Genomic DNA, 21360 nt, shown 5'->3' with positions numbered 1-21360 from the left:
TCTGGATCGTGGAGGTGGCAGTGGTGGTCCTGAGTGTGGGAGTGCAGGGTTAGAGATGCAGGCAGCCCAGGCTGAGCTGGCTGATCCTGCTTTTCTCCTGCTCATCCCACCTCTCAGGGCAGGTGGAAAGGAAGGAGTCCCCCATCTTTTTTTGTCTTCTTACCTGCCAGGTAAGTATAGAGCTGGGGGCAGTCATACCTACTCCCACCAACTCCAAAAGGCTTCGTGTTACTTAAGTCCAAGACGACAGTCAGGGTTGTCCAGGAGACCAGCATACAGAAAGTGCACCATTCCCCTCCCCTGGGCCGCAAGTCGAGAAAGTCCCTTGACTACCCTCGCACTGTCATCAAGATCTGTTTGCCCTTCACTGTAGTAAGTGAAGCTGAATTGCTGGATGAGGTCAATTTAGAATCCCAAGGACCCTCTCTTATAGGCCTCACCAGTTACATGGAACCTGAAGTTCTTCACTCCCTCCACTCCTCTTTGCTTAAATCTCTTGGTTTATGCTCAGGTTGTCCAATGCACAACCCACACAACTGCACAAAATAACCCGAAGACCACCGTTGGAGGAGGAGCATTTTTGGAGCAGAGATTCTGAATCTACCCTGCTGTATTTGGGGACCTCAATCTTTCCTCTGGCACTTCAGGTGTCCTATTTATTGAACTAATCTTAACTGGTCCCAGTCTCTTCCAACTTCTGCCCCAAATCTTCTGTAGTCAAATGCCTTGAAGGAGTAATTTACCTTTCAGGGTCCCTCATGTCCCTCTCTCATTGGCCCTGGGCTTCCCTCCAGATGATTCCACCATCTCCCTTGGCTCCCCTCCCTCCTTCTCTGTTGCTTTTGATGACCATCAGTAATCTCTCCTCACACTGTGGGAACACTCCAGGGATTCTACTTCTCATCTTCCTCCCACCTCAGGAACATGGTCTTCCCTTCCCAAGCGATGACCGAGTGAGTCTCTGCAATGTAGCCTGACTACCCTCACTCCAGTCATGTGATCTACTTCTGTCCATTTTAGTGAGACAGGATGAAGCACCCCTTGGGCTGAGGGAGGGAACAGGGGCCTTTTGCCTTGGGCTTCTCTCCCACCTGAGCTTCCCCTGGCCTCATCGTCCCCAGCCCTGCCCCAACTCCTTGCCAGCTTTTAACTAAGAAAAATGTCTTTTTTGGCCCCATTCCTTTCCCCCTCAGCCGCAGGTTTGGCCTGCCATACTTTTTTAAGTTTGAATTAGTTGCTATCATTTAAAAATTAACCAATTAAAAAAAATTAACCAATTTCACTCAAGATTCCAGAATTCTAGTTTCTTTTGAAAAATCAGATCTGGCAACACTAGGCCCACATTCCTACATGGTGACAACCAGCCAGAGCTGGTCTCAGCTGCTCCCTTTGTAGGGCTTGCACCCTGCTCTCTGCAGTTTTAACCCTCCTGATGGCCCTGGCCACCCACACCAGTGGCCTGGCTTCTAAACTGTATCTCTGCATGAGGCAGTCCAAAGGGAGGAACTTGCAGATCTCAGCATACAAAGGAGGGCAGGGCAGGGCAGGGCAAGCAGTAAGGCAGGGTGGAGAGTCCAGTTGGGAGCCATGTCCCAGCCTCTCTCCATCACTGTTTATTGCTGGTAGCATCCCAGGCACCCTGTGTGTGTCCTGTCCTGGCTCAAGCCTGCCTTTGGGAGCCAGGTTGCTGCAAACATGTGGCTGGCTGGCCACTGCTTCAGGCCACTCCATGTCCTACTGGAGCTGGGCCTGGGCTTGAGTAGCAGTGTGGCCGATAGGCACAAGCTCCCTCACTGTCCAGCCCCTTCAGCTGAATGTGCACCATGGGGTGGCGGCCTTGTCACAGTCCAGCAGGATGTTGAGCACAGTGCAGGGGGCCCCGCCCACAGACAGGGCTGTACGGGAATCCACACGGTACTTCACAGTGCTCAGGCCTCCCTCCCGGTCCACCTTGAACTGCTCCTGAGAAGGAAGTGGGGAGAAGGAAGTGGGGAGAAAACTCAGGGTTTTGTAGGTGCCAGCTGTCCACTGATCCCCCATGATCTTGTCATCAGAGGTCCTATGATCCCCACAGAGGGGAAAGGGAAGCTCAGAGACAGGAAGTCTCCTGCCCATGGCTGCACATCCCCATCAGCAGGAGAGCAAGTGTTTTCTAGTTCAACTAATCTGGCGCCGAGAGAAGAGGCTATTTGAGAGATGTGGACTCCCGTGTCCCAGGGCTGCCTGGGATTCTGGCACCTTCGGTTGAGTCTTGTCCCCACCCCACCTGACACACATAGCCTAAATGGCCTCTGATGTCTTGGCTGACCCACAAGGCCCAGGGGCCATGGCAGCCACCAGAAGAAGACCCTGTGCCCAAGTAGAATGCCCACAATGACCTGGGCCAAGCAGGGGAGGACGGGACCATTTGGGCACAATGAGAACTTGGTGAAAAGCTTGGGCCCGCTGGTTCCCTATATACCACACACCTACCCTGATCAAGGGACTGGCGAGCACCTGTCCACCCCGGATCAAGGGACCAGCCAGCACCTATCCACCCTGATCAAGAGATCAGCCATCACCTGTTTTTGAGCCGCGATGCGCTTCTGGTCTCTCTTCCTCCAGGCTGGGTCGTGCAGGTGGTGGAATGTCTTGTACCCAGTTGTGATACCCGAAGGGCGGAAAAGCTAAGGAGGCCAAAGGAAGCTGGATCAGGCTGCCTCTCCTGGAGGTCCTCACCACTAGGTAACAGCCCACAGGCAGGAGCCTGTATTCCCATTCTTTAAGAGAGGTGTACTAGTCGGTGGCAGGGCTGGGATTGGAACCAGGGGTGCCATCTCCCAGCCCCAGGAACTTCATCTGAGGGCAGACAGGAACCTCAGGACTGCCATGATGGCCAAAGAAGTGGCGGGTTGGGGGGTGGGGGGAGCATTACCTGGAGCCCAGCTCCTTTGATGCGCCGGTAGAACTCGTCATCTTCTCGGCCCCAGCCCCAGAAGCGGTTGGACATCCCGTTGCACTGACGCAAAGACAGGCAGTGTCACTTGCCCCATCCTCCCAGGGATGCTCTTTGGTCTCCTACTTGGGGTCCCAAGTAGGGCCTTTCCTCCTCCTCCCCCAAAGCTATGAATGAACACTCAGATGCTTTTGGTTCTTACAACCTCTGTGGTACCAGTGGGGAACAGTCAGCATACCCCAGGTTCCTTTGCCTGTTCTAATGGGGCCTTGGATTTGTGTGAGACAAACAGTTTCTCAAAAATGTCTGACTGCTGGGAGGGGACCTCTAAGAGCTGATGATGGGCACAGTGCCAGTTCCTGCTCTATTTCTGCCTGGTCCCCTACTCCCATTTCTCCTGAGGGTCTCTCTGCCCTTGTCTCTTCCTCTGTATGGAAGAAAGAGACAGTGTCTGAAGTCAGATGGCAGACATTTATTTTTGCCATGATTTCAGGCTTCATTTACATTAAGCTGGCTTCAGCCACAGATTAAACAGAGGAGCAAGAGATGGGGGTCTAAGCCACACAGTTCTTCCCACCGCACCATCCCACTCCCACCCCTACCACAGTGACTGATTCACGGATTAGCCATGACTCAAGGCAGGCCAATCAAGAGCCAGCATGGTGCAGCTGTGGGACTGCTGTCTGGGCTGCTGGAAAAGGGAGCTCCATTTTCCACTGGACTTGGGCCTAGACAGATGCAGGTTGCAGCTACAACCACTATGTTGCATCCCGAATGTCTGAAAGTAAATTCAGTCTAGAGAAGGCAGAGCTGAGAGATGGAAACTGAAATGATGTCCTGGTGATAACTGTCTGATAGGCTGAGCAGACTTTTCCATTTTGAGAAGCAAAGAACAGGGCTTCTGAAGCTAGTTCACATGAGGGGTTCTGCTACTGAGGCAGAAACCCTCCCTAACTGGATTGCTTGGTCCTGCTCCTCTCTCATGCCTCTAGCTAGCCCTGGGCTCCCCCGCTGGCCCTAGGAAGGATCCTCCATCTACTGGGCCCCAGAACTGCCACTCCTCTGGCCACAGCCCCCATCCAGGTAGGTGTTGCCTGGCTCTGAGCAGAGCAGGCATGCCAGGCCTCACCAGCTGGTAGTGCTGCTTGGAAAGCAGCAGGATGCCACCAACGTAGGTCTTGTAGTGGTAGAGCGGGTGGAGCTCTGGGGAGGCCACGTGGAAGGGCCCAGCCTCTGGGAAGCCATAGTCCAGCTCCTCATTGAGAGGGAGCAGGTCCACGTCGTGCATGGCAATGTAGTCTGTGCTGTTGCCGCTTTCCAGGAAGCCCGCGTTGATGAGTGCTGCCCGGTTGAACCTGTGCAGGGTGCCAAAGCTGGGCAGGGGGCAGCAAGCTTGCTCTCCCCCAGCCTCTATGTGAGAGCCTGTCCTCCACGGCAACAGACCCCAGTACCCATGCTGCCCTCCAGCTCGATGCCAACTTCACTACAGGGCTGCCCAGCTGCTCCTCCACTCATCTAATGAATGTTTACCAAGCACCTACTATGTCCCAGAAACTGTTCAGAGCACGGGAGATACAGCAGTGAGAAATCAAAGCCCTGCCCTCAAGGAGCTGACATTCTAATAAGACAAAAAACCAAAAACAACTTGAGTAAACATGCAACAAGCCAGTGAGTGGTAACTGTTGAGAAGAATAGTAAAGCAATGTGAGAAGAATAGAACACACTGGCGGGTAAGGCTGCCCCTTTAGATGAGGTGGTCAGGGAGAGCCAGCGTAACAGAGTGATATGTGAGCAGAAACCTGAAGGCCTGAGGGAATGAGCCCCGTGGAAATCACGGGAATGGGGCTCCAAGCAGAGGGGGAAATGACCCCCAAGGCTGCAGGCTGGAGCAGTCAGCAGTGTGGTCAAGCAGAGTGAGTGAGGTTTTAGGGAATGAGGTCAGAGGGTGACAGGTCCCTGAAGGACATGGGCTTTGACCCTGCATGAGATGGCGAGCCACTGAAGGGCTAAGAGTGAAGGCATCATGTGCAGTGGCTCAGTGTTTACCAGGATCACTCTAGCTGGTATGATAAGAAGAGCCTGGAAGGTGAGGGGTGGAAGCAGGGAGACAGGTTAAGAGGCTGCTACAATAATTCAGGCATGAACTGATGATGCCTTAACTCAGGTAGCAGTGAGGATGATAGGAGGGCAGATGCTAGACACACTTTGCTGGTGGACTAGACATGTTGTGTGAGAGAGCAGGAGTGTAGGACAACCCCAGCACCTTCTGGCCTGAGCAGCTGGGAGTGTGGAGTTTCCATCTCCTAAAATGAGGAAGAGGGCAGGTGGGAAATCAGGGATTCAGCTGTAGTCAAGTCAGGTCAGGAGAAAGTAGAGGTCAGGTCAGGAGGAAGGCAGAGAACACTGGGAGGATCGTGGACTAAAGGACCTGTTGGATTCCAAGAACTGCTGGAGTATGTTCCCCAGTGGGAGTGAGCTGGAGGAAAAGGAGGTGGGAGTGGGCTGTGCAATGCATGGATTGTGATCATGGAGGGGAGCAGTTTTTGGTGAGGGCAAGGATTATAAGTTAATGCCAGATTTTGAACAACCTTAAAGCCTTGCCCTTGACCCTTCTCTTTCCCTAATCACTGCAACTAATCCACCAGCAAGCCCTGCCTGCCCTTCCTCCACATTGCTTCTCTCCACCGTGTCTGCCACAATGGCAACGAGGGCAACGCCTGCCCAACAGCTCTCTCACTCCCCTTCTTGTCCTGGTATGGCCTAGTGCACAAATAGCAGCCACAGGGACCTTTGTAAAATGGAAACCAGATCCGGGGCCTCCCCAGTCCCAAACCCTCCCCGAAAGTTCCCACCACACCCAGTGAGAGGGGTCGAGCACCTCCCACCCTTCTGCTGCTGCCCCAGGTGGCCTTTCACGGGCCTGGGCTGCCTGGTACTGGACTGCTGCCGGGAAAGGGAGCAGGCAAGGGAGAGACCAGGGCAAGGTGAGGCCGAGGTGAGCGGCTGCAGCTTGGAGGTGGTCCCTACCTGAAATGATCCACCTGGTTGAGCACATAGATGTGGTGCTGGATCTTCTTCTTGCTCAGGAAGCGGTGCATGTGGGGCACAAAGACCAGGAGCTCCTCAAAGCGTTCTCGAAAGGGCACCAACACTGCCAGGCGGTGGGGGCCCCATGACTCATCTTCTTCCCAGTGCTCACGAGGTGGCTCTGGCGGGCAGGCCCGCAATGGGCCTGGGGTCTCCTGTCCTTGTCCCCTGGCTGTCCGGGCTACGTCCCCAGAGCAGCTGAGCTGCAGCCATAGCAGGGAGAGGAAGCCCAGTAAGAGACAGGCAACAAAGAGGTGGAAGACAGAACATTTCCGGGGGAGGCCACTGGGAATCAACCTGGACCTGGGACAAGAACAAGGAGCGGGTCAGAAGGGCAAGGTGAGCCAAGGTCCTGTAACACACCCTTCTCTAGCTTCCCATAAGTAAGGCACATGTGACTGGTCGGCCCCAAGCGCTTGGGAATTAGTGCAGAAGCAACTTTAGTGCTTTTGTTTGTGCTGCTACCATGCATCAGAATCCTGCTTCCAGCTCTAGGTTCAGCCTGAGCCACCCCACCTCCAGGAGGCCCTCCAAACACTCGCAGGTCTTGGAGCTGCCCCACTTGCTCGATGCTCTCTTACTTTCTGTGCCTGAGTCCAGATCAGACCGGGAGCTGCTCGAGGGCAGGGAAGAGACTCCTTGTCCCTTGAATTTGCCCCTCCCCAAGACAACATCTCATGTCCAGAGCCAAAGGCAGAAGCCCACCTTAGAGACCCCACGCACTGCCTTCTACCTGTTCCCCTGCAAATTCACCCTCATCAGAAAGCTTGGCTTCATCCTACTTCTCAGACCAGAAAGCTCCCCCAAAGAGGGAAGCTGTTTCACTGTTTCAGCTCCAGTGAAAAGACCACTGTTCACTCTGGGTAGATCAGGTCTGTCCCCAAACCAATGTGAAGCCCAAACCAACAAAGGCAGTTCACAGAATGCATCTCAAAGCTTCAGTCCAGGGCAGCTCATGTGACAAAAGATGAGAAACAGAAGAGGGAAAGAAAGCTGAGGGCTGGGAACAGCACCCAGGCACCTTTCAGAAGCTGGAAGAACAGCAGAGTATCTTACACTCTGGGGTAGTGCTGGGAAAAAAAAATAAATGGATGGAATTCATCTGGTTTCTTTGCCCCTCTCTCTGGAAGTTCCTGAGGGCAGTGAAGGAACTAAGGAATCCAAGAAAATCGCAGCTTCCTGTCTTCTGAAATAATCAGCAAAGCAATTTACTTTATAACCTCTTGAGAATTATCAATTAGCTACCACAGCATATAGATTCTACCTCCTAAGTACCCTTTGTTCTTCCCTCACACACTGCCTATCTTTTAGTTCGTCTCACCTGGTCCTTGCCCTGTTCAGACCCCTTCAAATCTCATGGATGATCTTCCTGTTTACAAGATAATGGGCAAACTCCGTGATCTGACAGTCAGACCCCTCTGTAACCTGGCCCCATCTCCAGTTGCTCCTGCCACTCACCCAGGGCTACACACTGAGCAGTTCAGTTTCTCCACTCGCCATATTCCTTCCTGCTCTAGCCCTCACAGAGTCTGCTGCTGCTGCCTAAAATGGCTTTCCTTATTTCATCTGCCTGGAAGCACCCCTTGATCCTCCAAGGCCAAACTCCAATGTCATGGCCAGCACTGTCACCCCTACGTCCACATACACAACAGAGTGAAATACGTACTCCCTCCTTTGTGTTCCTGGAGTATCTGGTATTGCCCTCCTTGAAGCATTTAAGAGTTCTGAAATCACCTGTGTCCCTGCCTGTCTTCTTCACAGGTAATCAGATTCAGAGCTGTGTACTTAGCACAAGTCATACAGCAGAGGGCTTGCTAATTGAGTTACAGGAAGGGATCAAGCATTCAGGGCATGCTTGTCACACACTAAAGCCAGACCAACTCCTGTCTCTCTCCAGAGGTACAACTGCCAACTGGAAGCAACCCTGAGGCCAGGCCCAGGTCCCACACACAGCAGAGAGAGAGCGTGGCAAGACAACCTTGCAGGACTTCTGACTTACCCCCCATTGTCATGTGGTGGGGGCTTCCGCTGGGGAGGAGCAGAGGCCAATCCTGCTATTGGCCTGGAAAGGCTGGAGCCTCTATAGATTCTCCCTCTGGGCTCTTGCTGGGGGTGGGGTAGAGACCGGGGAGATGGACATGAGGAAATATCCCACCTTCGGGAGAAGAAGCAGTGACCGTTATCCAGGGGTGTGGCATGGATTGGGCACTCCACGCACTTTCACCTTCTGTCCCCTTGGTCCAGCGTTCCCTTCCTACTAGGATCACATTCCCACTGACACTCTCTTCCTGTGCTGCTAGGGCCCAAATCACTGAACAACTGAATTCAGAGCTGAATCCCAATTCCTCAGGACAGTGAACACTGACAATTGCTCCTGGTGCCACCTGGTGGCAAACTCCAGATCTGCAGTCTCAGCAGCTACCAGGCCCAGGCCACCCTGTTTCTGGCGGTGAGGAGGCAGACCAGATGAGGTTTTGTCTCCTTCATCAGTATGTGTCCAAAGCTAATAAGAGGGTGATTCAAACCCAGACAGGCTGTTTCCAGAGCCAACACTCTTAATTGCTACCTCAGTATGCATGTGTTGCATGGATCTTTGTATCCCTGTGTCAAAAGCATGAAGTGATACCAGTAAAGTTTTGTGGAATATGGCTGTCTTTCTAAAATTCTTAGGAAGAAATTAGGAAATGGAAATTCTCCATAACCTTTCCTTTCTTCCCTCACACAAACCTTAGTGACACAGGTTTGAATACTCAGCTGCTCTGATTACAGCACCTCCAAACTGCAAAAGTAACTGGAAGATAATTGGCACCTTCTCTGTGCCAAGCATAGTGTCAAGACTTTTATATATGTGTGATCTCCTTTATATCTTCATATAGACCTGCAGAAGAGATATTATGATCCCTGTTTCAGAGATGGAAGAGCTGAGAAGGAAGATTAAGTTGGCTCTGGTCACATGGCTATTAAAGAGGATTCCAGTCCAGGCCTAAATCCACAGTCTAGGCTTTCTACTATATTCCTGTCTTCTTACTTCAACAGCAAGTCTGAAAAATTCCCAAAGATAAAGAGTTGTGCCTACTATATTCCAAAGTCTTTAGGCACCTTTGGGCAAACTTAACAGACATACAGGGGAAGAGGTGTCATTCACCAGGCTAGATCCACTACCGTGTGTTCTGAGAAGACCTGAGGGTACACCTCAAGACTGAAGTCTGGGCGTCCCTTCCAACCTTAATGGCCAAACAGCTCATCCCCATTCTGCTTTAGTGACAACCACTAAGGTCTGGGTCAAGCCCACACCTAACACATGGGGCAGGCCACATTCAAGTACAGCTGCACCGGAAATGAACTAATGTTAAGTCTGAGGAGAACTCAGTCCCAGCCAGGCAGTGGCCAGCAAGGCAGAGCACAGAGCTTCTGTCTGGTGTATTCTTCTGGGGGCTCAGCAAAGAATGGGGAAGCGTAAGTGTAGGGTCTGAGACTGCAGGCATGTGATGGGGGAGGTAGAGACCAGAGAAACGAAATACAGACCTTCTGAAACCAGGGACAGACAAGAGATCCACTGAGAAAGGTCAACGGACTCTAAGATCCGCATAAAAATTGAAGTCAGTGGAAAAACACAAAGACTCATAACGAGAGAGACTCGCACAGAGGGACAGAAACTCACAAAGGGAAATCAAAGGAGAAATACAGACCTGCTGAGTGACGGAGACTGGTAGAGCCAAAGACGCAAATAGAAACAGAAACCCAAATAGAGAGACCCCCAAGGAGAAACACAGACCCTCAGAGAGCCCCGTAGAGACGGAGTCACAACGGCCTCGGGCTCCTAGATTCCTCGCGGTGGCCCGGAAAGAACTTGCACCCGGGGAGGACGGGGACCGGGCCGGCCGCCGAGCTCACCTGCCGTCCTCCCAGGGCAGTTGCGCCGCTTTCCTCCGGGAGGGGAACATCGTTGGGGGAGGCGGCGGCACATGGGTACAGAGCTCCCAAGCCGGGCCAGCCCGGCCTCCCTGGCCTACGCGGCGCCTCCGCCTCCCGCCCCGCCTAAACCCGTCCGCCCCGCCCCTTGGTCCCTTGGTTCCGTTGCTCCGTCTACGCCGTCTGCTCCCCGAAGCTGTGGTGTCAAAGGTTCCGCGTCCGAAGGAAGACGTGAACGCGCAACCGCCTGAACTGGTAACTTCCTTCCGGGGACCGCTGTAGGTCTCGAGAGGTTGAGGCCCCGGAGAACACGCAAGTCAACGGGCTGGGACTGAATTTAAACTCCAGATTTCCAAGCCAGCGCTCTGGGATAATCTGCATCTTCCTCCTCTTCCCAGGGGAAGACGGGGAGCGCGTCTGAGTAGTCCTGCCGTCACCCCAAGTGCATTCTTTGTCCGCAACAAGCTTGGACGTGGGCAGGGCCAAGCTCAAGGCTGTCTTAAGTTCAGCCTACTACCCCAAGTAGTAGTTTGGAGACTGGTATTAAAGACAGATTGGCTGGATTTGAAACCTGACTCTCCTAGTTTGGTTGTGTTTTAGGGCAAGACAATCTGCTTATGTTTCCTCACCTGAGTATATAAATGGTTCCTAATATATATGGTTGCTGTGAGGATTAAAGGAGAAATGCACACACTTGGTACAGTGATGGACACAATCATCAGTGCTATATAAATAACAGCTGTCATCCAGGGGAGGAGTATTTCTGGAGCTGAGTTGAGAACTGAAGAAGGGAGTAAAATTGACTTCCCATATTGGCCTTTCAACAGTGGGAATTTAGCCCCTGCCTGGACCAGCTTTCCACCTAGGAAATGAGAATGGGAAAGTTACTAGACTTGATCTCCTCTGTTCTTCCAGGCAAACTTTAAGGTTTCTAATAAATAGCTAATAACATCCACTGAGTTCTTACCATGTGCCAGTCATTTTTCCAAATTCTTTACTACTGCTATCTCTGTCTTTATGTGTATTGTACATATGCCATCTTTAACGAGTGAACTAAGGCACGAAGAGGTAGTTCAAAATATAAGCCCAGGTAGTTTGGTTGCACAGTCTATGATCTCAACTACTGGTTCGAGAGGACTTCACTATGTGTAGGAAATTAATCACTCCCAGCAACCCCCTTTCTCCCTTTAACCCAGCATACAAACCCACTGGTCCCTTCCTGCTGAGCTCTCCCAGGTCACCGTACCTTATACTAAAACCTTGACAAATCCAGCCTTGATTTAGCTGATGACAAAGGCAAGGGTGACCCCTGCAGAGACCAGTCAGGTAAGGCCAATGATGGAAACTGGGAGATGGGACTGGCCTGGAAAGCACAAGCTCACCTTAAGGAGACTCTTCAATCCAGCCAATTGTTGTCATCTCAGAATGAAGCCCCTCTAGTATCAGATCTACCTCAAGAAATCAGATTTCATGTAAAATTCCAAATTAATAATGTTTCAAATAATTTTATTTTTTTATCATGTTGGGCCTTCACTGTTGCTTGACCTTTTATCTGGTTGCTGTAATAAGCAGGAGCTACTTTCTCACTGTGTTGTGCAGGTTTCTCATTGCAGTGGCCTCTCTTGTTCTGAGCACAGGCTCTAGGGCACTCGGGCTTCAGTAGTTGGGGCTTCCAGGCCCTAGAGTACAGGCTCAATAGTTGTGGCACGTGGGCTTAGTTGCTCCTTGGCAAGTGGAATCTTCCCAGATCAGGGATTGAACCCATGTTGCTTGTATTGACAGGCAAATTCTTCACCAATGAGCCACAGGGAAGCCCCTTAACTAAACTGTGATATCCAGTCATGTTGATAATTAGTACCCTTAATATGATGGGATGAGAATGACACTTTCTGTGCTCTTTCAAAAACCCAGGACCCCAGTCTAATCATGAGAAAAACATCAGAGCAATTGCAATTCAGAGAAATTCTACAAAATTCCTGAGCAGTACTCCTGAAAACTGTAAAGTCAATAAACAAGGAAAATCTGAAAAACTGTCACAGCCAAGAAGGGCCCAAGGAGAAAGACAACTAAATGTAATAATGATATCTCCTACATGAGCTCTCGGAACAAAAAAGACACAAGGTAACAGCTAAGGAAATCTGTATAAAGCAGGGACTATCCCTACTGGTTCACCCTGGAGAAGGAAATGGCAACCCACTCCAGTATTCTTGCCTGGGAAATCCCCGGCAGGGGGGCTCAGAGTCCTTCCTATATGACTGAAATGACTGAGCACAGCCCTACTGGTTAATTCATTTTAACAAATATACCATACTACTGAATAATGTTAGTAATGAGGTTAACTATCGTCACAGTTTTTCTGTCATTTAAAGTTGTTCTTAATTTTTTTCTCCCTAAATGTGGAGGTCTATGTGGCAGTGTGTGTTCAGACTAGTCTCCTAGCAGTTCAAGTAGTCCCCAAACTTGCCTTCCCACTCCGTCTCATTACATACTTTTAGATTGTTGTCGTTTAGTCGCTAAATCACGTCTGATTCTGCAAACCCATGGACTGTATCCTGCCAGGGATTTCCCAGGCAAGAAGTGGGTGCCGTTTCCTTCTCCAGGGGATTTGCCTGGCCAAGGGAGCGAACTCAGGTCTCCCTCATTGGCAGGATTCTTTATGACTGAGCCACGAGGAAATTAACCTCCCTTGTATTTATTTTCATAGGGTTCTAATACTCAAAACTCTGTTGAACACTTGGCAATGTCCAAATCTCTTACCTGGGATTCAACTTTCTAATACTAACCAACTTTCCTTTCCAGCTTTCTCATTGCCCCCTCAACTCTAGCTGAAACAATGCCCGTCTATCTCCACACCAGCTGTTTGCCTCTGTTCCCTTCAATCACCCCTGTCCCCCTTCTTTTATCAGAATCCTTCCTCTCCTTCAAAGTCCTTGTTGAGATTCCGTGCTGTTGGTTAAGCCCATCAGTACCTTCCTCTTGCCCCCAGCCCAGGGCTTCCTGTTCTTCCACACGTGTTGCAGTCCTCTGATCAGTGCATACTACCTTCACTAACTAGGCACTTTTTTGAAGCACCAGAACAATTCTGTCCACCTGCTTTGGAAAGGTTGGTGAGATGGCAAATTCACAGAAGAAATGGTATGGATTTTAGCACCAACTGCACAACTTACTTGTCGCATGATTTTGGGCAAGACCACCACCCACTGCCACTAGAAGATTGGAGAGGATGAAAGGAATGAAGTCCACAGGTGGGTACTCGTCTTAAAATGTGAAGTGCTTTGCCCACTGGAAAAGCTTGACATTCCCTCAAGCACCCTACAGTGCTATGCCCACTGGCAGAAGAGTAACTTTACACTGGACAAGAAGTCAATTTTTTTAATTGGGAAACCAATGTAACAAACCTAGACTTATTGAAAATGAAATCAGTAACTAAGACTCTGCAGGCCCCATCCCCAACCAGCACCAAGGCCTCTGCTTGGCCTGACCCCAGTTTCTTCAGTCCCCAAAAGAACAACCACGTGAAGAACCTGGGGTCAACCTCAGGGCTACTTTCCCACATTGCAACTCCCTATACCCCACCCTCAATTGACACAAACCCTGGATCAGCAGGCTGGGTCTAGGCCCAAGGAGGGAATAGTGAGGTTTCCTGGGTGGCAGGGAATCACAGCTATGCCCCAACCTGGTCAAAGTTCCAAGTTAGCAAAGGAAGACACAAGGAAGACTGGCTTGCCCACCCACTCCCCTCCCCCCAGTCACCCCAGATAACAGGCTCACATCCCTGATCAGTAACACTGTGATTCTGAGGTGTCAGTAGGGCTCCCGGTGGCTTCACCAGATTACTGCAAAGGGCCCAGGGGAGGGGGCAGGCATTTACCCAACCACCTGCTCACATTAGCCAGCCAAGCTGCTGCCCTCGGCTTGGGCTGTGGCCCCTCTCCCCTCCAAATACCCATGGCTGGAAACCAGTCCTCCTGCCAGAGAGAAGTCAGTCCAGGAGGTCCTTTCTTCCCCAGCCAGGGAGGAAGGCTGGGCTGGGAAGCCTGGGATGGCTACACCAGCTTCTTGGCTTCAAAGAAACTCTTGAGGTGTCTCATCTGCCAGACACCGATGGCTACAAGGATGAGGGTCTGCAGGATGGACCACCACAGCACCCTTTGGTTGGTGCTCTCGCTGGTCTGCCGGAAGCGTTCCTCTCGCCACTGTGGGAAGGGAAAACAGAAGAGAAGCCTGAGTTGACTGAGCCTCATCTGGGGCCACTAGAACCACTGGGTTCCCTCTCCAGAGGATGCCCCAGGACCAACTAACTTTGCCCAGGTTCCAAGTGTCTGAAAAAAACCACCCCGCCTGGGAATGAATTGTCTTCATCCTCACCAGCCATATGCCCCTGGGTAAACCCACTCATTTCTCCCAGGTCCACTGGCTCATCTGTCAGGTAAAGCCCTCACCTGGTCCTACCGTGATGCCTGGAGGAGTGGTAAAGTGACTGTGGCATTACTCTATCAGACAGAGCTGTCCTGGGACACTCAGAGATGGATTTGCTCTGAGCCCTCTGCCTGGGTCTCCCAAACTGCTCCTTGCATACTGTGTGCACAGGTTGCAAACTGGTGGTCCAGGGGCTGAATTGAGCCCACACATGTATTTTATAGGCTCACACAATGTTTAGACAACATTTAAAACTCAGAATTTTTTACGTAAAAAAAAACCAAAAACCTGGACCCCTAAGTATCTCTTAAAACCCTGGGTGAGCAATTCTGCAATGCTGTCTTCAGCTGACAACAGCAGCTGTTCCCGTTTAGATAGGTTGCTATTCTACCAGTCCTTACGGTCACAGATCCATTCGTGGTACAGGCCTGGCTCTGGGACACAAGTGAGTTTGAAACCCCTAATCCTGGGGGCACTGAGAACCATGGAAAGAACACCCAAGGTGTTGGTATCAATTCCTGCTCTGTCACTCTGTGTGGCTCCTAATAAGACAATGACAGCCTCTTAAGAGACTGTCTTCTCAATTACAAAGTAGAATTAGTAACACCCATCCCACGTTTTAGGCTGGCAGTGCAGCACAGACACAGAAGTCCCTTGGATTTATAATGAATCTGATGTGCAACTCCTGGCTAAGCCAGTGGGCAGCCTCTGGGAAGAGGCCCACTGCTCCTGCCCAGCCACTCACCCGCTGGTAGTTCTGCTCTTTCTGGATCTGCTCCACTTGCTCGACCAGCTGTCGCACTCGTAGCTGCAGCTCACTCAACTTGTCTTTGGCAGCAATTTCTGCATAGTCGTTGGCATGTTCACCTACCTGGATGTCCAGGTGAACTCTCTGGAGGCAGACAAGATAAGGAAGGTTGGGAGAATCAGGTAGCCCTGCTCTGTCTTCCTGCCAGTGCCTAATAGCTGGTCCTCCCACCTTTCTTCATTTGTTCATTTAGCCAACACTGACTGAGGCCTCCTCAGTGTCTGGTCCTATGGGGCTCTAGGCCCAAAGGCAAGAATAAGCCTTGGCTGATGCTCTTACCAAAGCATATACAGAAAGCTCTGCAACCACCCCCTTAATGTTCACTGGAAACCCAGTTGTATTAAGAGACACAAAATCTGACAGTCACCTACAGTACCACCAGTTCCCAGTCTTGATGAGCTATAGGTTGAAAAAATCCAACATGGGTCCACTTACCAGCATGCCTCCAGCAAAGAGAGAGAACTTGGTGGAATTGGAGTGAAGACAGATCTGATGCTCGCCAGGGGTATGCGAGGTGAAGGTGAATCTGCCTTCAGAGCCATACTGCCGGGCCAGGATAACCTGGAGAGCAGAGACTTCAATGAGCATTGAGTGAAGTTGCTCAGTCGTGTCCGACCCTTTGCGACCCCATGAACTGTAGCCTACCACGCTCCTCTGTCCATGGGATTTTCCAGGCAATAGTCCTGGAGTGGATTGCCATTTCCTTCTCCAGGGGATCTTCCCAACCCAGGGATCAAACCGGGGTCTCCCGCATTGTAGACAGACGTTTTACCGTCTGAGCAGGCTGAATGGTGCTTAAGGCTCTACTGCTGCTGCTGCTGGTAAGACGCTTCAGTCGTGTCTGACTCTGTGCGACCCCATTGACGGAAGCCCACCAGGCTCCCCCGTCCCTGGGATTTTCCAGGCAAGAACACTGGCTCTAAGTACCTTAAAAGTTGACAAGCAGAGACACCCCACAACACTAAAGTTCCAATGTTGTTAGCAGCAGTTGCCAAAAACTTGCCTTTGAGCTATCTGGAGAAAGGGATTGACATGAACTTGGCATGTGGCCACTCTTGGAAAGCTCTTTACTTTATTCATAACTCATGCCCTTTCAACTCTTTCACTGATTCTTCTAAGTGAAAGGTTGACAGCTAAACGGTTTTGTTTAGTTGGTTTGGGATATGGTTTAATATCCTTATTCGTCAAAATAAAAGCTGCTCTTTCTTTTTGGAAAATACCCTGTTCCCTGATATCCTAAAGTCTATATGCCACAGCTTTAGAGTCAACAAAACTCTTTGGTTTCCAGCACCACAATTAATCCACCCATCACATCTGTAAGATGGATGAATTTCTATTTCACAGACCTAGAAAAATGGCTCAGGGAAAGCAACTGACTTGGCGAAGTCACACTGAGATCAGTAACAAGTTGACAGAAGCAGCTAGCACCGAAACAGCCCAAGGTTAGACTGGAGTGAAAACGCAGGTTCTTCCCACAGTACCAACGGTTTTTTTTTTTTCTTTTTCTTTTTTTTTTACCAGTTTAGCAGATGCGGAAACTATGAGGGGAAGTACCAATGTCTGCTTGATCTGGCGCCCAAGTGCAAAGCGGGGTTGGGGGTGCGGGGCTCAGCGGGGCCGACTCACTTTATCTTCTGGGTCTTTAACCTCCACGAACATGCCAAGCCCAGGGGTGGCCGGCTGGTACTCCTCTCGCTGCTTGTCATACAGCTGCGTCCGGTAGTTTCCTGGAGGGAAGCGGGGCGAGACCAGTCTGAGGAGCGCAAGGTGGCGCCGGGTCCACGGTGGCCAGGGCACTGCGAGGCAGCCTGCCCCCGGCTCTGAAGACATGACTCTCCCGCACTCCCCCCACCCCCACCCCAAGACCGCGGTCTTGTTGAAAACTCTCTCCCTTCCCCCGTACCTATAACCATGGTCTCGTCCGGAATCTCCTCAATAAAGCACTTTTTTTCCGTCTCCCCAATGTGGAAGTACAGCGCGCCTCCGCGGGCCGCAAACCACAGCAATAGGAGGAGGACCCGAACGACCCTACCCAACCGGGACCCAGGGCAGAGCCCGACGACCCACAAGCTCCGCTCAGCAGCCATCTTGCCCCCACCTGCCCGCGCAGGCGCAGCCTGCCTCGCCACGTAGCCCAGCCGCTGCCGCGGGAGCTGCCGGGACAGCGAGTTCCGCCGGGTGGACTACAAGTCCCAGATGCTCCGAGGCCGCGGCGCGGCAGTACCTGATTGGGGCGCCGCTCCTATCTAGGGCCAAATTAGAGCTGCAGAATTGGATTTTTTTTCCCCTTTAACTCTCATCGCCGCCCAGTGACTGGTGTTGATTATCAGTTTGTTTTGTTCTGCAGATGATGAAACTAACGTACTTTGAGTCGGCAAGCGAATTATGATAAGGGACAGGAGCCTAACCTAGGATGCTTGACTTCCCTGGGAAGTAGGATCTGCCGCTCTGGGCTTGCTTCTGCTTGTGTTTTCCTTTGTGCTATTTTAACTACATGCTATATTACTGCTGTTGTAACCACCACTCAGAATTAACAGATAATTACAGAATTAACAAATGATAACATTTTATGGTACTACTTTCAGGTATTTTTAAAGTTAAGCTTTTTAGAGACATCCCAATCTTCCCTGGTAGCTCAGTTGGTAAAGAATCCGCCTGCAGTGCAAGAGACCCTAGTTCGATTCCTGGGTCAGGAAGATCTGTTGGAAAAGGGATAGGCTACCCACTCCAGTGTTCTGGCCTGGAGAATTCCATGGACTCTATGGTCCATTGATACATATATTCCATGGACGCGTATATTCTATGGGGGGTCACAAGAAGTCTAACACGACTGAGTGACTCGCTTTCACTGGGGTATCAACATTTGCTATAAGTTCCCATCAGGAAGCTTCCATAAACCTCTTATCCTTGTCCCTCAGAGGGCAGACAGGCTGAAAACCACAATCACAGAAAATTAACCAAACTGATTACATGGACCACAGCCTTGTCTAACTCAATGAAACTATGAGCCATGCCATCTAAGGCCACCCAGGGTGGACAGGTCATGGTGGAGAGTTCTGACAAAATGTGGTCCACTGGAGAAGGGAATGGCAAACCACTTCAGTATTCTTGCCATGGGAACCCCATGAACAGTATGAATAGGCAAAAAGATAGAACACTGAAAGATGAACTCCCCAGGTCAGTAGGTGCCCAATATACTACTGGAGATCAGTGGAGAAATAACTCCAGAAAGAATGAAGGGAAGGAGCCAAAGCAAAAACACCCAGTTGTGGATGTGACTGGTGATAGAAGCAAGGTAGATGCTGTAAAGAGCAATACTGCATAGGAACCTGGAATGTTAGGTCCATGAATCAAAGCAAATTGGAAGTGGTCAAACAGGAGATGGCAAGAGAGAACATCGACATTTTAGGAATCAGTGAACTAAAATGGACTGGAATGGGTGAATTTAACTCGGATGACAATTATATCTAATACTGTGGGCAAGAATACTTTGGCCACCTGATGCAAAGAACTGATTCATTGGAAAAAACCCTGATGCTGGGACAGATTCAGGGTGGGAAGAGAAGGGGACAGAGGATGAGATGGTCACCAACTCAATGGTTATGAGTTTGGGTAAACTCTGGGAGTTGGTGATGGACAGGGAGGCCTGGCATGCTGTAGTCCATGGGGTTGCAAAGAGTGGGACATGACTGAGCGACTGAACTGAACTGTGGGCAAGAATCCCTTAGAAGAAATGGAGTAGCCATCATAGTCAACATAAGAGTCTGAAATGCAGTATTTGGATGCAATCTCAAAAACAACAGAATGATTTCGGCTCGTTTCCAAGGCAAACCATTCAGTATCACAGTAATCCAAGTCTATGCCCTGACAAGTAATGCTGAAGAAGTTGAATGGCTCTATGAAAACCTGCAAGACCTTCTAGAACTAGCACCCCCAAAAGATGTCCTTTTCATTATAGGGGACTGGAATGCAAAAGTAGGAAGTCAAGAAATACCTGGAGTAGTAGGCAAATTTGACCTTGGAGTACAAAACAAAGCAGGTTAAAGGCTAACAGAGTTTTGACAAGAGAACACATTGGTCATAGCAAACACCCTCTTCCAACAACACAAGAGATGACTCTACACATGGACATCACCAGATGGTCAATACCGAAATCAGATTGATTATACTCTTGGCAGCCAAAGATGGGAAGCTCTGTACAGGCAGCAAAAGCAAGACCGGGAGCTTACTGTGGCTCAGATCATGAACTCCTTATTGCCAAATTCAGACTTAAATTGAAGAAAGTAAGGAAAACCACTAGACCATTCAGGTATGACCTAAATCAAATCCCTTACGATTATACAGTGGAAGTAACAAATAGATTCAAGGGGTTAGATCTGATAGACAGAGTCCCTGAAGAACTATGGATGGAGGTTTGTGACATTGTACAAGAGGCAGTGATTAAGACCATCCCCAAGAAAAAGAAATGCAAAATGGTTGTCTGAGGAGGCCTTACAAATAGCTGAGAAAAGAAGAGAAGCTAAAGGCAAAGGAGAAAAGGAAATATATACCCATTTGAATGCAGAGTTCCAAAGAATAGCAAGGAGAGATAAGAAAGCCTTCCTCAGTGATCAATGCAAAGAAACAGAGGAAAACAATAGGATGGGAAAGACTAGAGATTTCCTCAAGGAAATCAGAGATACCAAGGGAACATTTCATGCAAAGATGGGCACAATAAACTCCAGAAATGGTACGGACCTAACAGAAGCAGAAGATGGACCTAACAGAACAGAAGCAGAAGAAGAGGTGGCAAGAGTACACAGAAGAAATATACAAGAAAGATCTTCACGACCCAGATAACCATGATGGTGTGATCACTCACCTAAAGCTAGACATCCTGGAATGTGAAGTCAAGTGGACGTTAGGAAGCATAACTACAAACAAAGTTAGTGTAGGTGATGGAATTCCAGTTGAGCTATTTCAAATCCTAAAAGATGATGCTGTGAAAGTGCTGTATTCAATATGCCAGCAAATTTGGAAAACTCAGCAATGGCCACAGGACTGGAAAAGGTCAGTCTTTATTCCAGTCCCAAAGAAAGGCAATGCCAAAGAATGTTCAAACTACCACACAATTGCACCCATCTCACATGCTAGCAAAGTAATGCTCAAAATTCTCCAAGCCAGGCTTCAGCAGTACATGAACCATGAACTTCCAGATGTTCAAGCTGGATTTAGAAAAGGCAGAAGAACCAGAAATCAAATTGCCAACATCCATTAGATCATCGAAAAAGCAAGAGAGTTCCAGAAAAACATTTATTCTGCTTTATTGACTATGTCAAAGTCTTTGACTGTGTGGATCACAACAAACCGTGGACAGTTCTTAAAGGGATGGGAATACCAGACCACCTGACCTGCCTCCTGAGAAATCTGTATGCAGGTCAAGAAACAACAGTTACAACTGGACATGGAACAACAGACTGATTCCAAATTGGGAAAGGAGTACATCAAGGCTATATATTGTCACCCTGCTTATTTAACTTATATGCAGAGTACATCATGTGAAATTCCAGGCCAGATGAAGCACAAGCTGGAATCAAGACTGCTGGGAGAAATATCAATAACCTCAGATATGCAGATGACACCACCCTTGTGGCAGAAAGTGAAGAAGAACTAAAGAGCCTCTTGATGAAAGTGAAAGAGGAAAGTGAAAAAGTTGGCTTAAAATGCCAACATTCAGAAAACTAAGATCATGGCATCTGGTCCCATCACCTCTTGGCAAAGTATAACACAATATTACAACTAGGATATTGACATTGATACAGTCCAGAAACAGTAGTTCTCTCACCACAAGGATATTTCATGTTGTCCTGTTATAGCCACACCCACTTCCCTACCCTCTTACCCAACCCCTAACTCCCTCTTACTTCAGACAACCACTAATCTGTTTTCCATTTCTATAACTTTGTCATTTCAAGAATGTTATATAAATGGAATCATACAGTATGTAACTTTCTGAGACTGGCTTTTTTCACTCAGCATAATTTTGGAGATTTATTCAGCTTACTGCATGCACCAACTGTTAGTTTCTTTTTATAGTAAAAAAAATAACCATTACAATGTATAAAGATAAAATTTTGTAATAAACAACTGAAAGGGGTGAGAACAGAGCTGTTAAAGGAGCAGAGTTTTTATATGTTATTGAAGGTAAGCTGGTATAAAT

General features: G+C 49.5%; 2 protein-coding genes across 3 annotated transcripts; both read right to left on the bottom strand.

Moving 5' to 3' along the window:
* Positions 1 to 1289: 1289 nt before the first annotated feature.
* On the bottom strand, positions 1290 to 10103 carry B4GALT7 (beta-1,4-galactosyltransferase 7). 2 transcript variants are annotated; one of them, XM_061423121.1, is made up of 7 exons: positions 9917 to 10082; positions 8022 to 8177; positions 5963 to 6325; positions 4065 to 4290; positions 2915 to 2998; positions 2562 to 2666; positions 1290 to 1962 (listed from the first exon to the last, which is right to left on the bottom strand). In XM_061423121.1, the coding sequence occupies exons 1-7, from the start codon at positions 9964 to 9966 to the stop codon at positions 1807 to 1809; spliced, it is 1140 nt and encodes a 379-aa protein (XP_061279105.1). In that variant the 5' UTR covers positions 9967 to 10082; the 3' UTR covers positions 1290 to 1806. The 2 variants fall into 2 exon arrangements, with proteins under 2 accessions (XP_061279105.1, XP_061279106.1); XM_061423122.1 differs by lacking the exon at positions 8022 to 8177 and having other exon boundaries at positions 9917 to 10103.
* A 3187-nt stretch (positions 10104 to 13290) lies between these two features.
* Positions 13291 to 17286, bottom strand: LOC133251096 (transmembrane emp24 domain-containing protein 9). Its single transcript, XM_061423123.1, has 5 exons — positions 17065 to 17286; positions 16788 to 16888; positions 15597 to 15722; positions 15099 to 15245; positions 13291 to 14130 (listed from the first exon to the last, which is right to left on the bottom strand). The coding sequence occupies exons 1-5, from the start codon at positions 17246 to 17248 to the stop codon at positions 13981 to 13983; spliced, it is 708 nt and encodes a 235-aa protein (XP_061279107.1). The 5' UTR covers positions 17249 to 17286; the 3' UTR covers positions 13291 to 13980.
* Between the last annotated feature and the right edge of the window lie 4074 nt (positions 17287 to 21360).

Source organism: Bos javanicus, chromosome 7 (assembly GCF_032452875.1).
Source record: "Bos javanicus breed banteng chromosome 7, ARS-OSU_banteng_1.0, whole genome shotgun sequence".
NCBI lineage: Eukaryota > Metazoa > Chordata > Mammalia > Artiodactyla > Bovidae > Bos > Bos javanicus.
The sequence above is the reverse complement of the archived record's forward strand: the minus strand, read 5'-3'. Positions and strand labels throughout refer to the sequence as shown.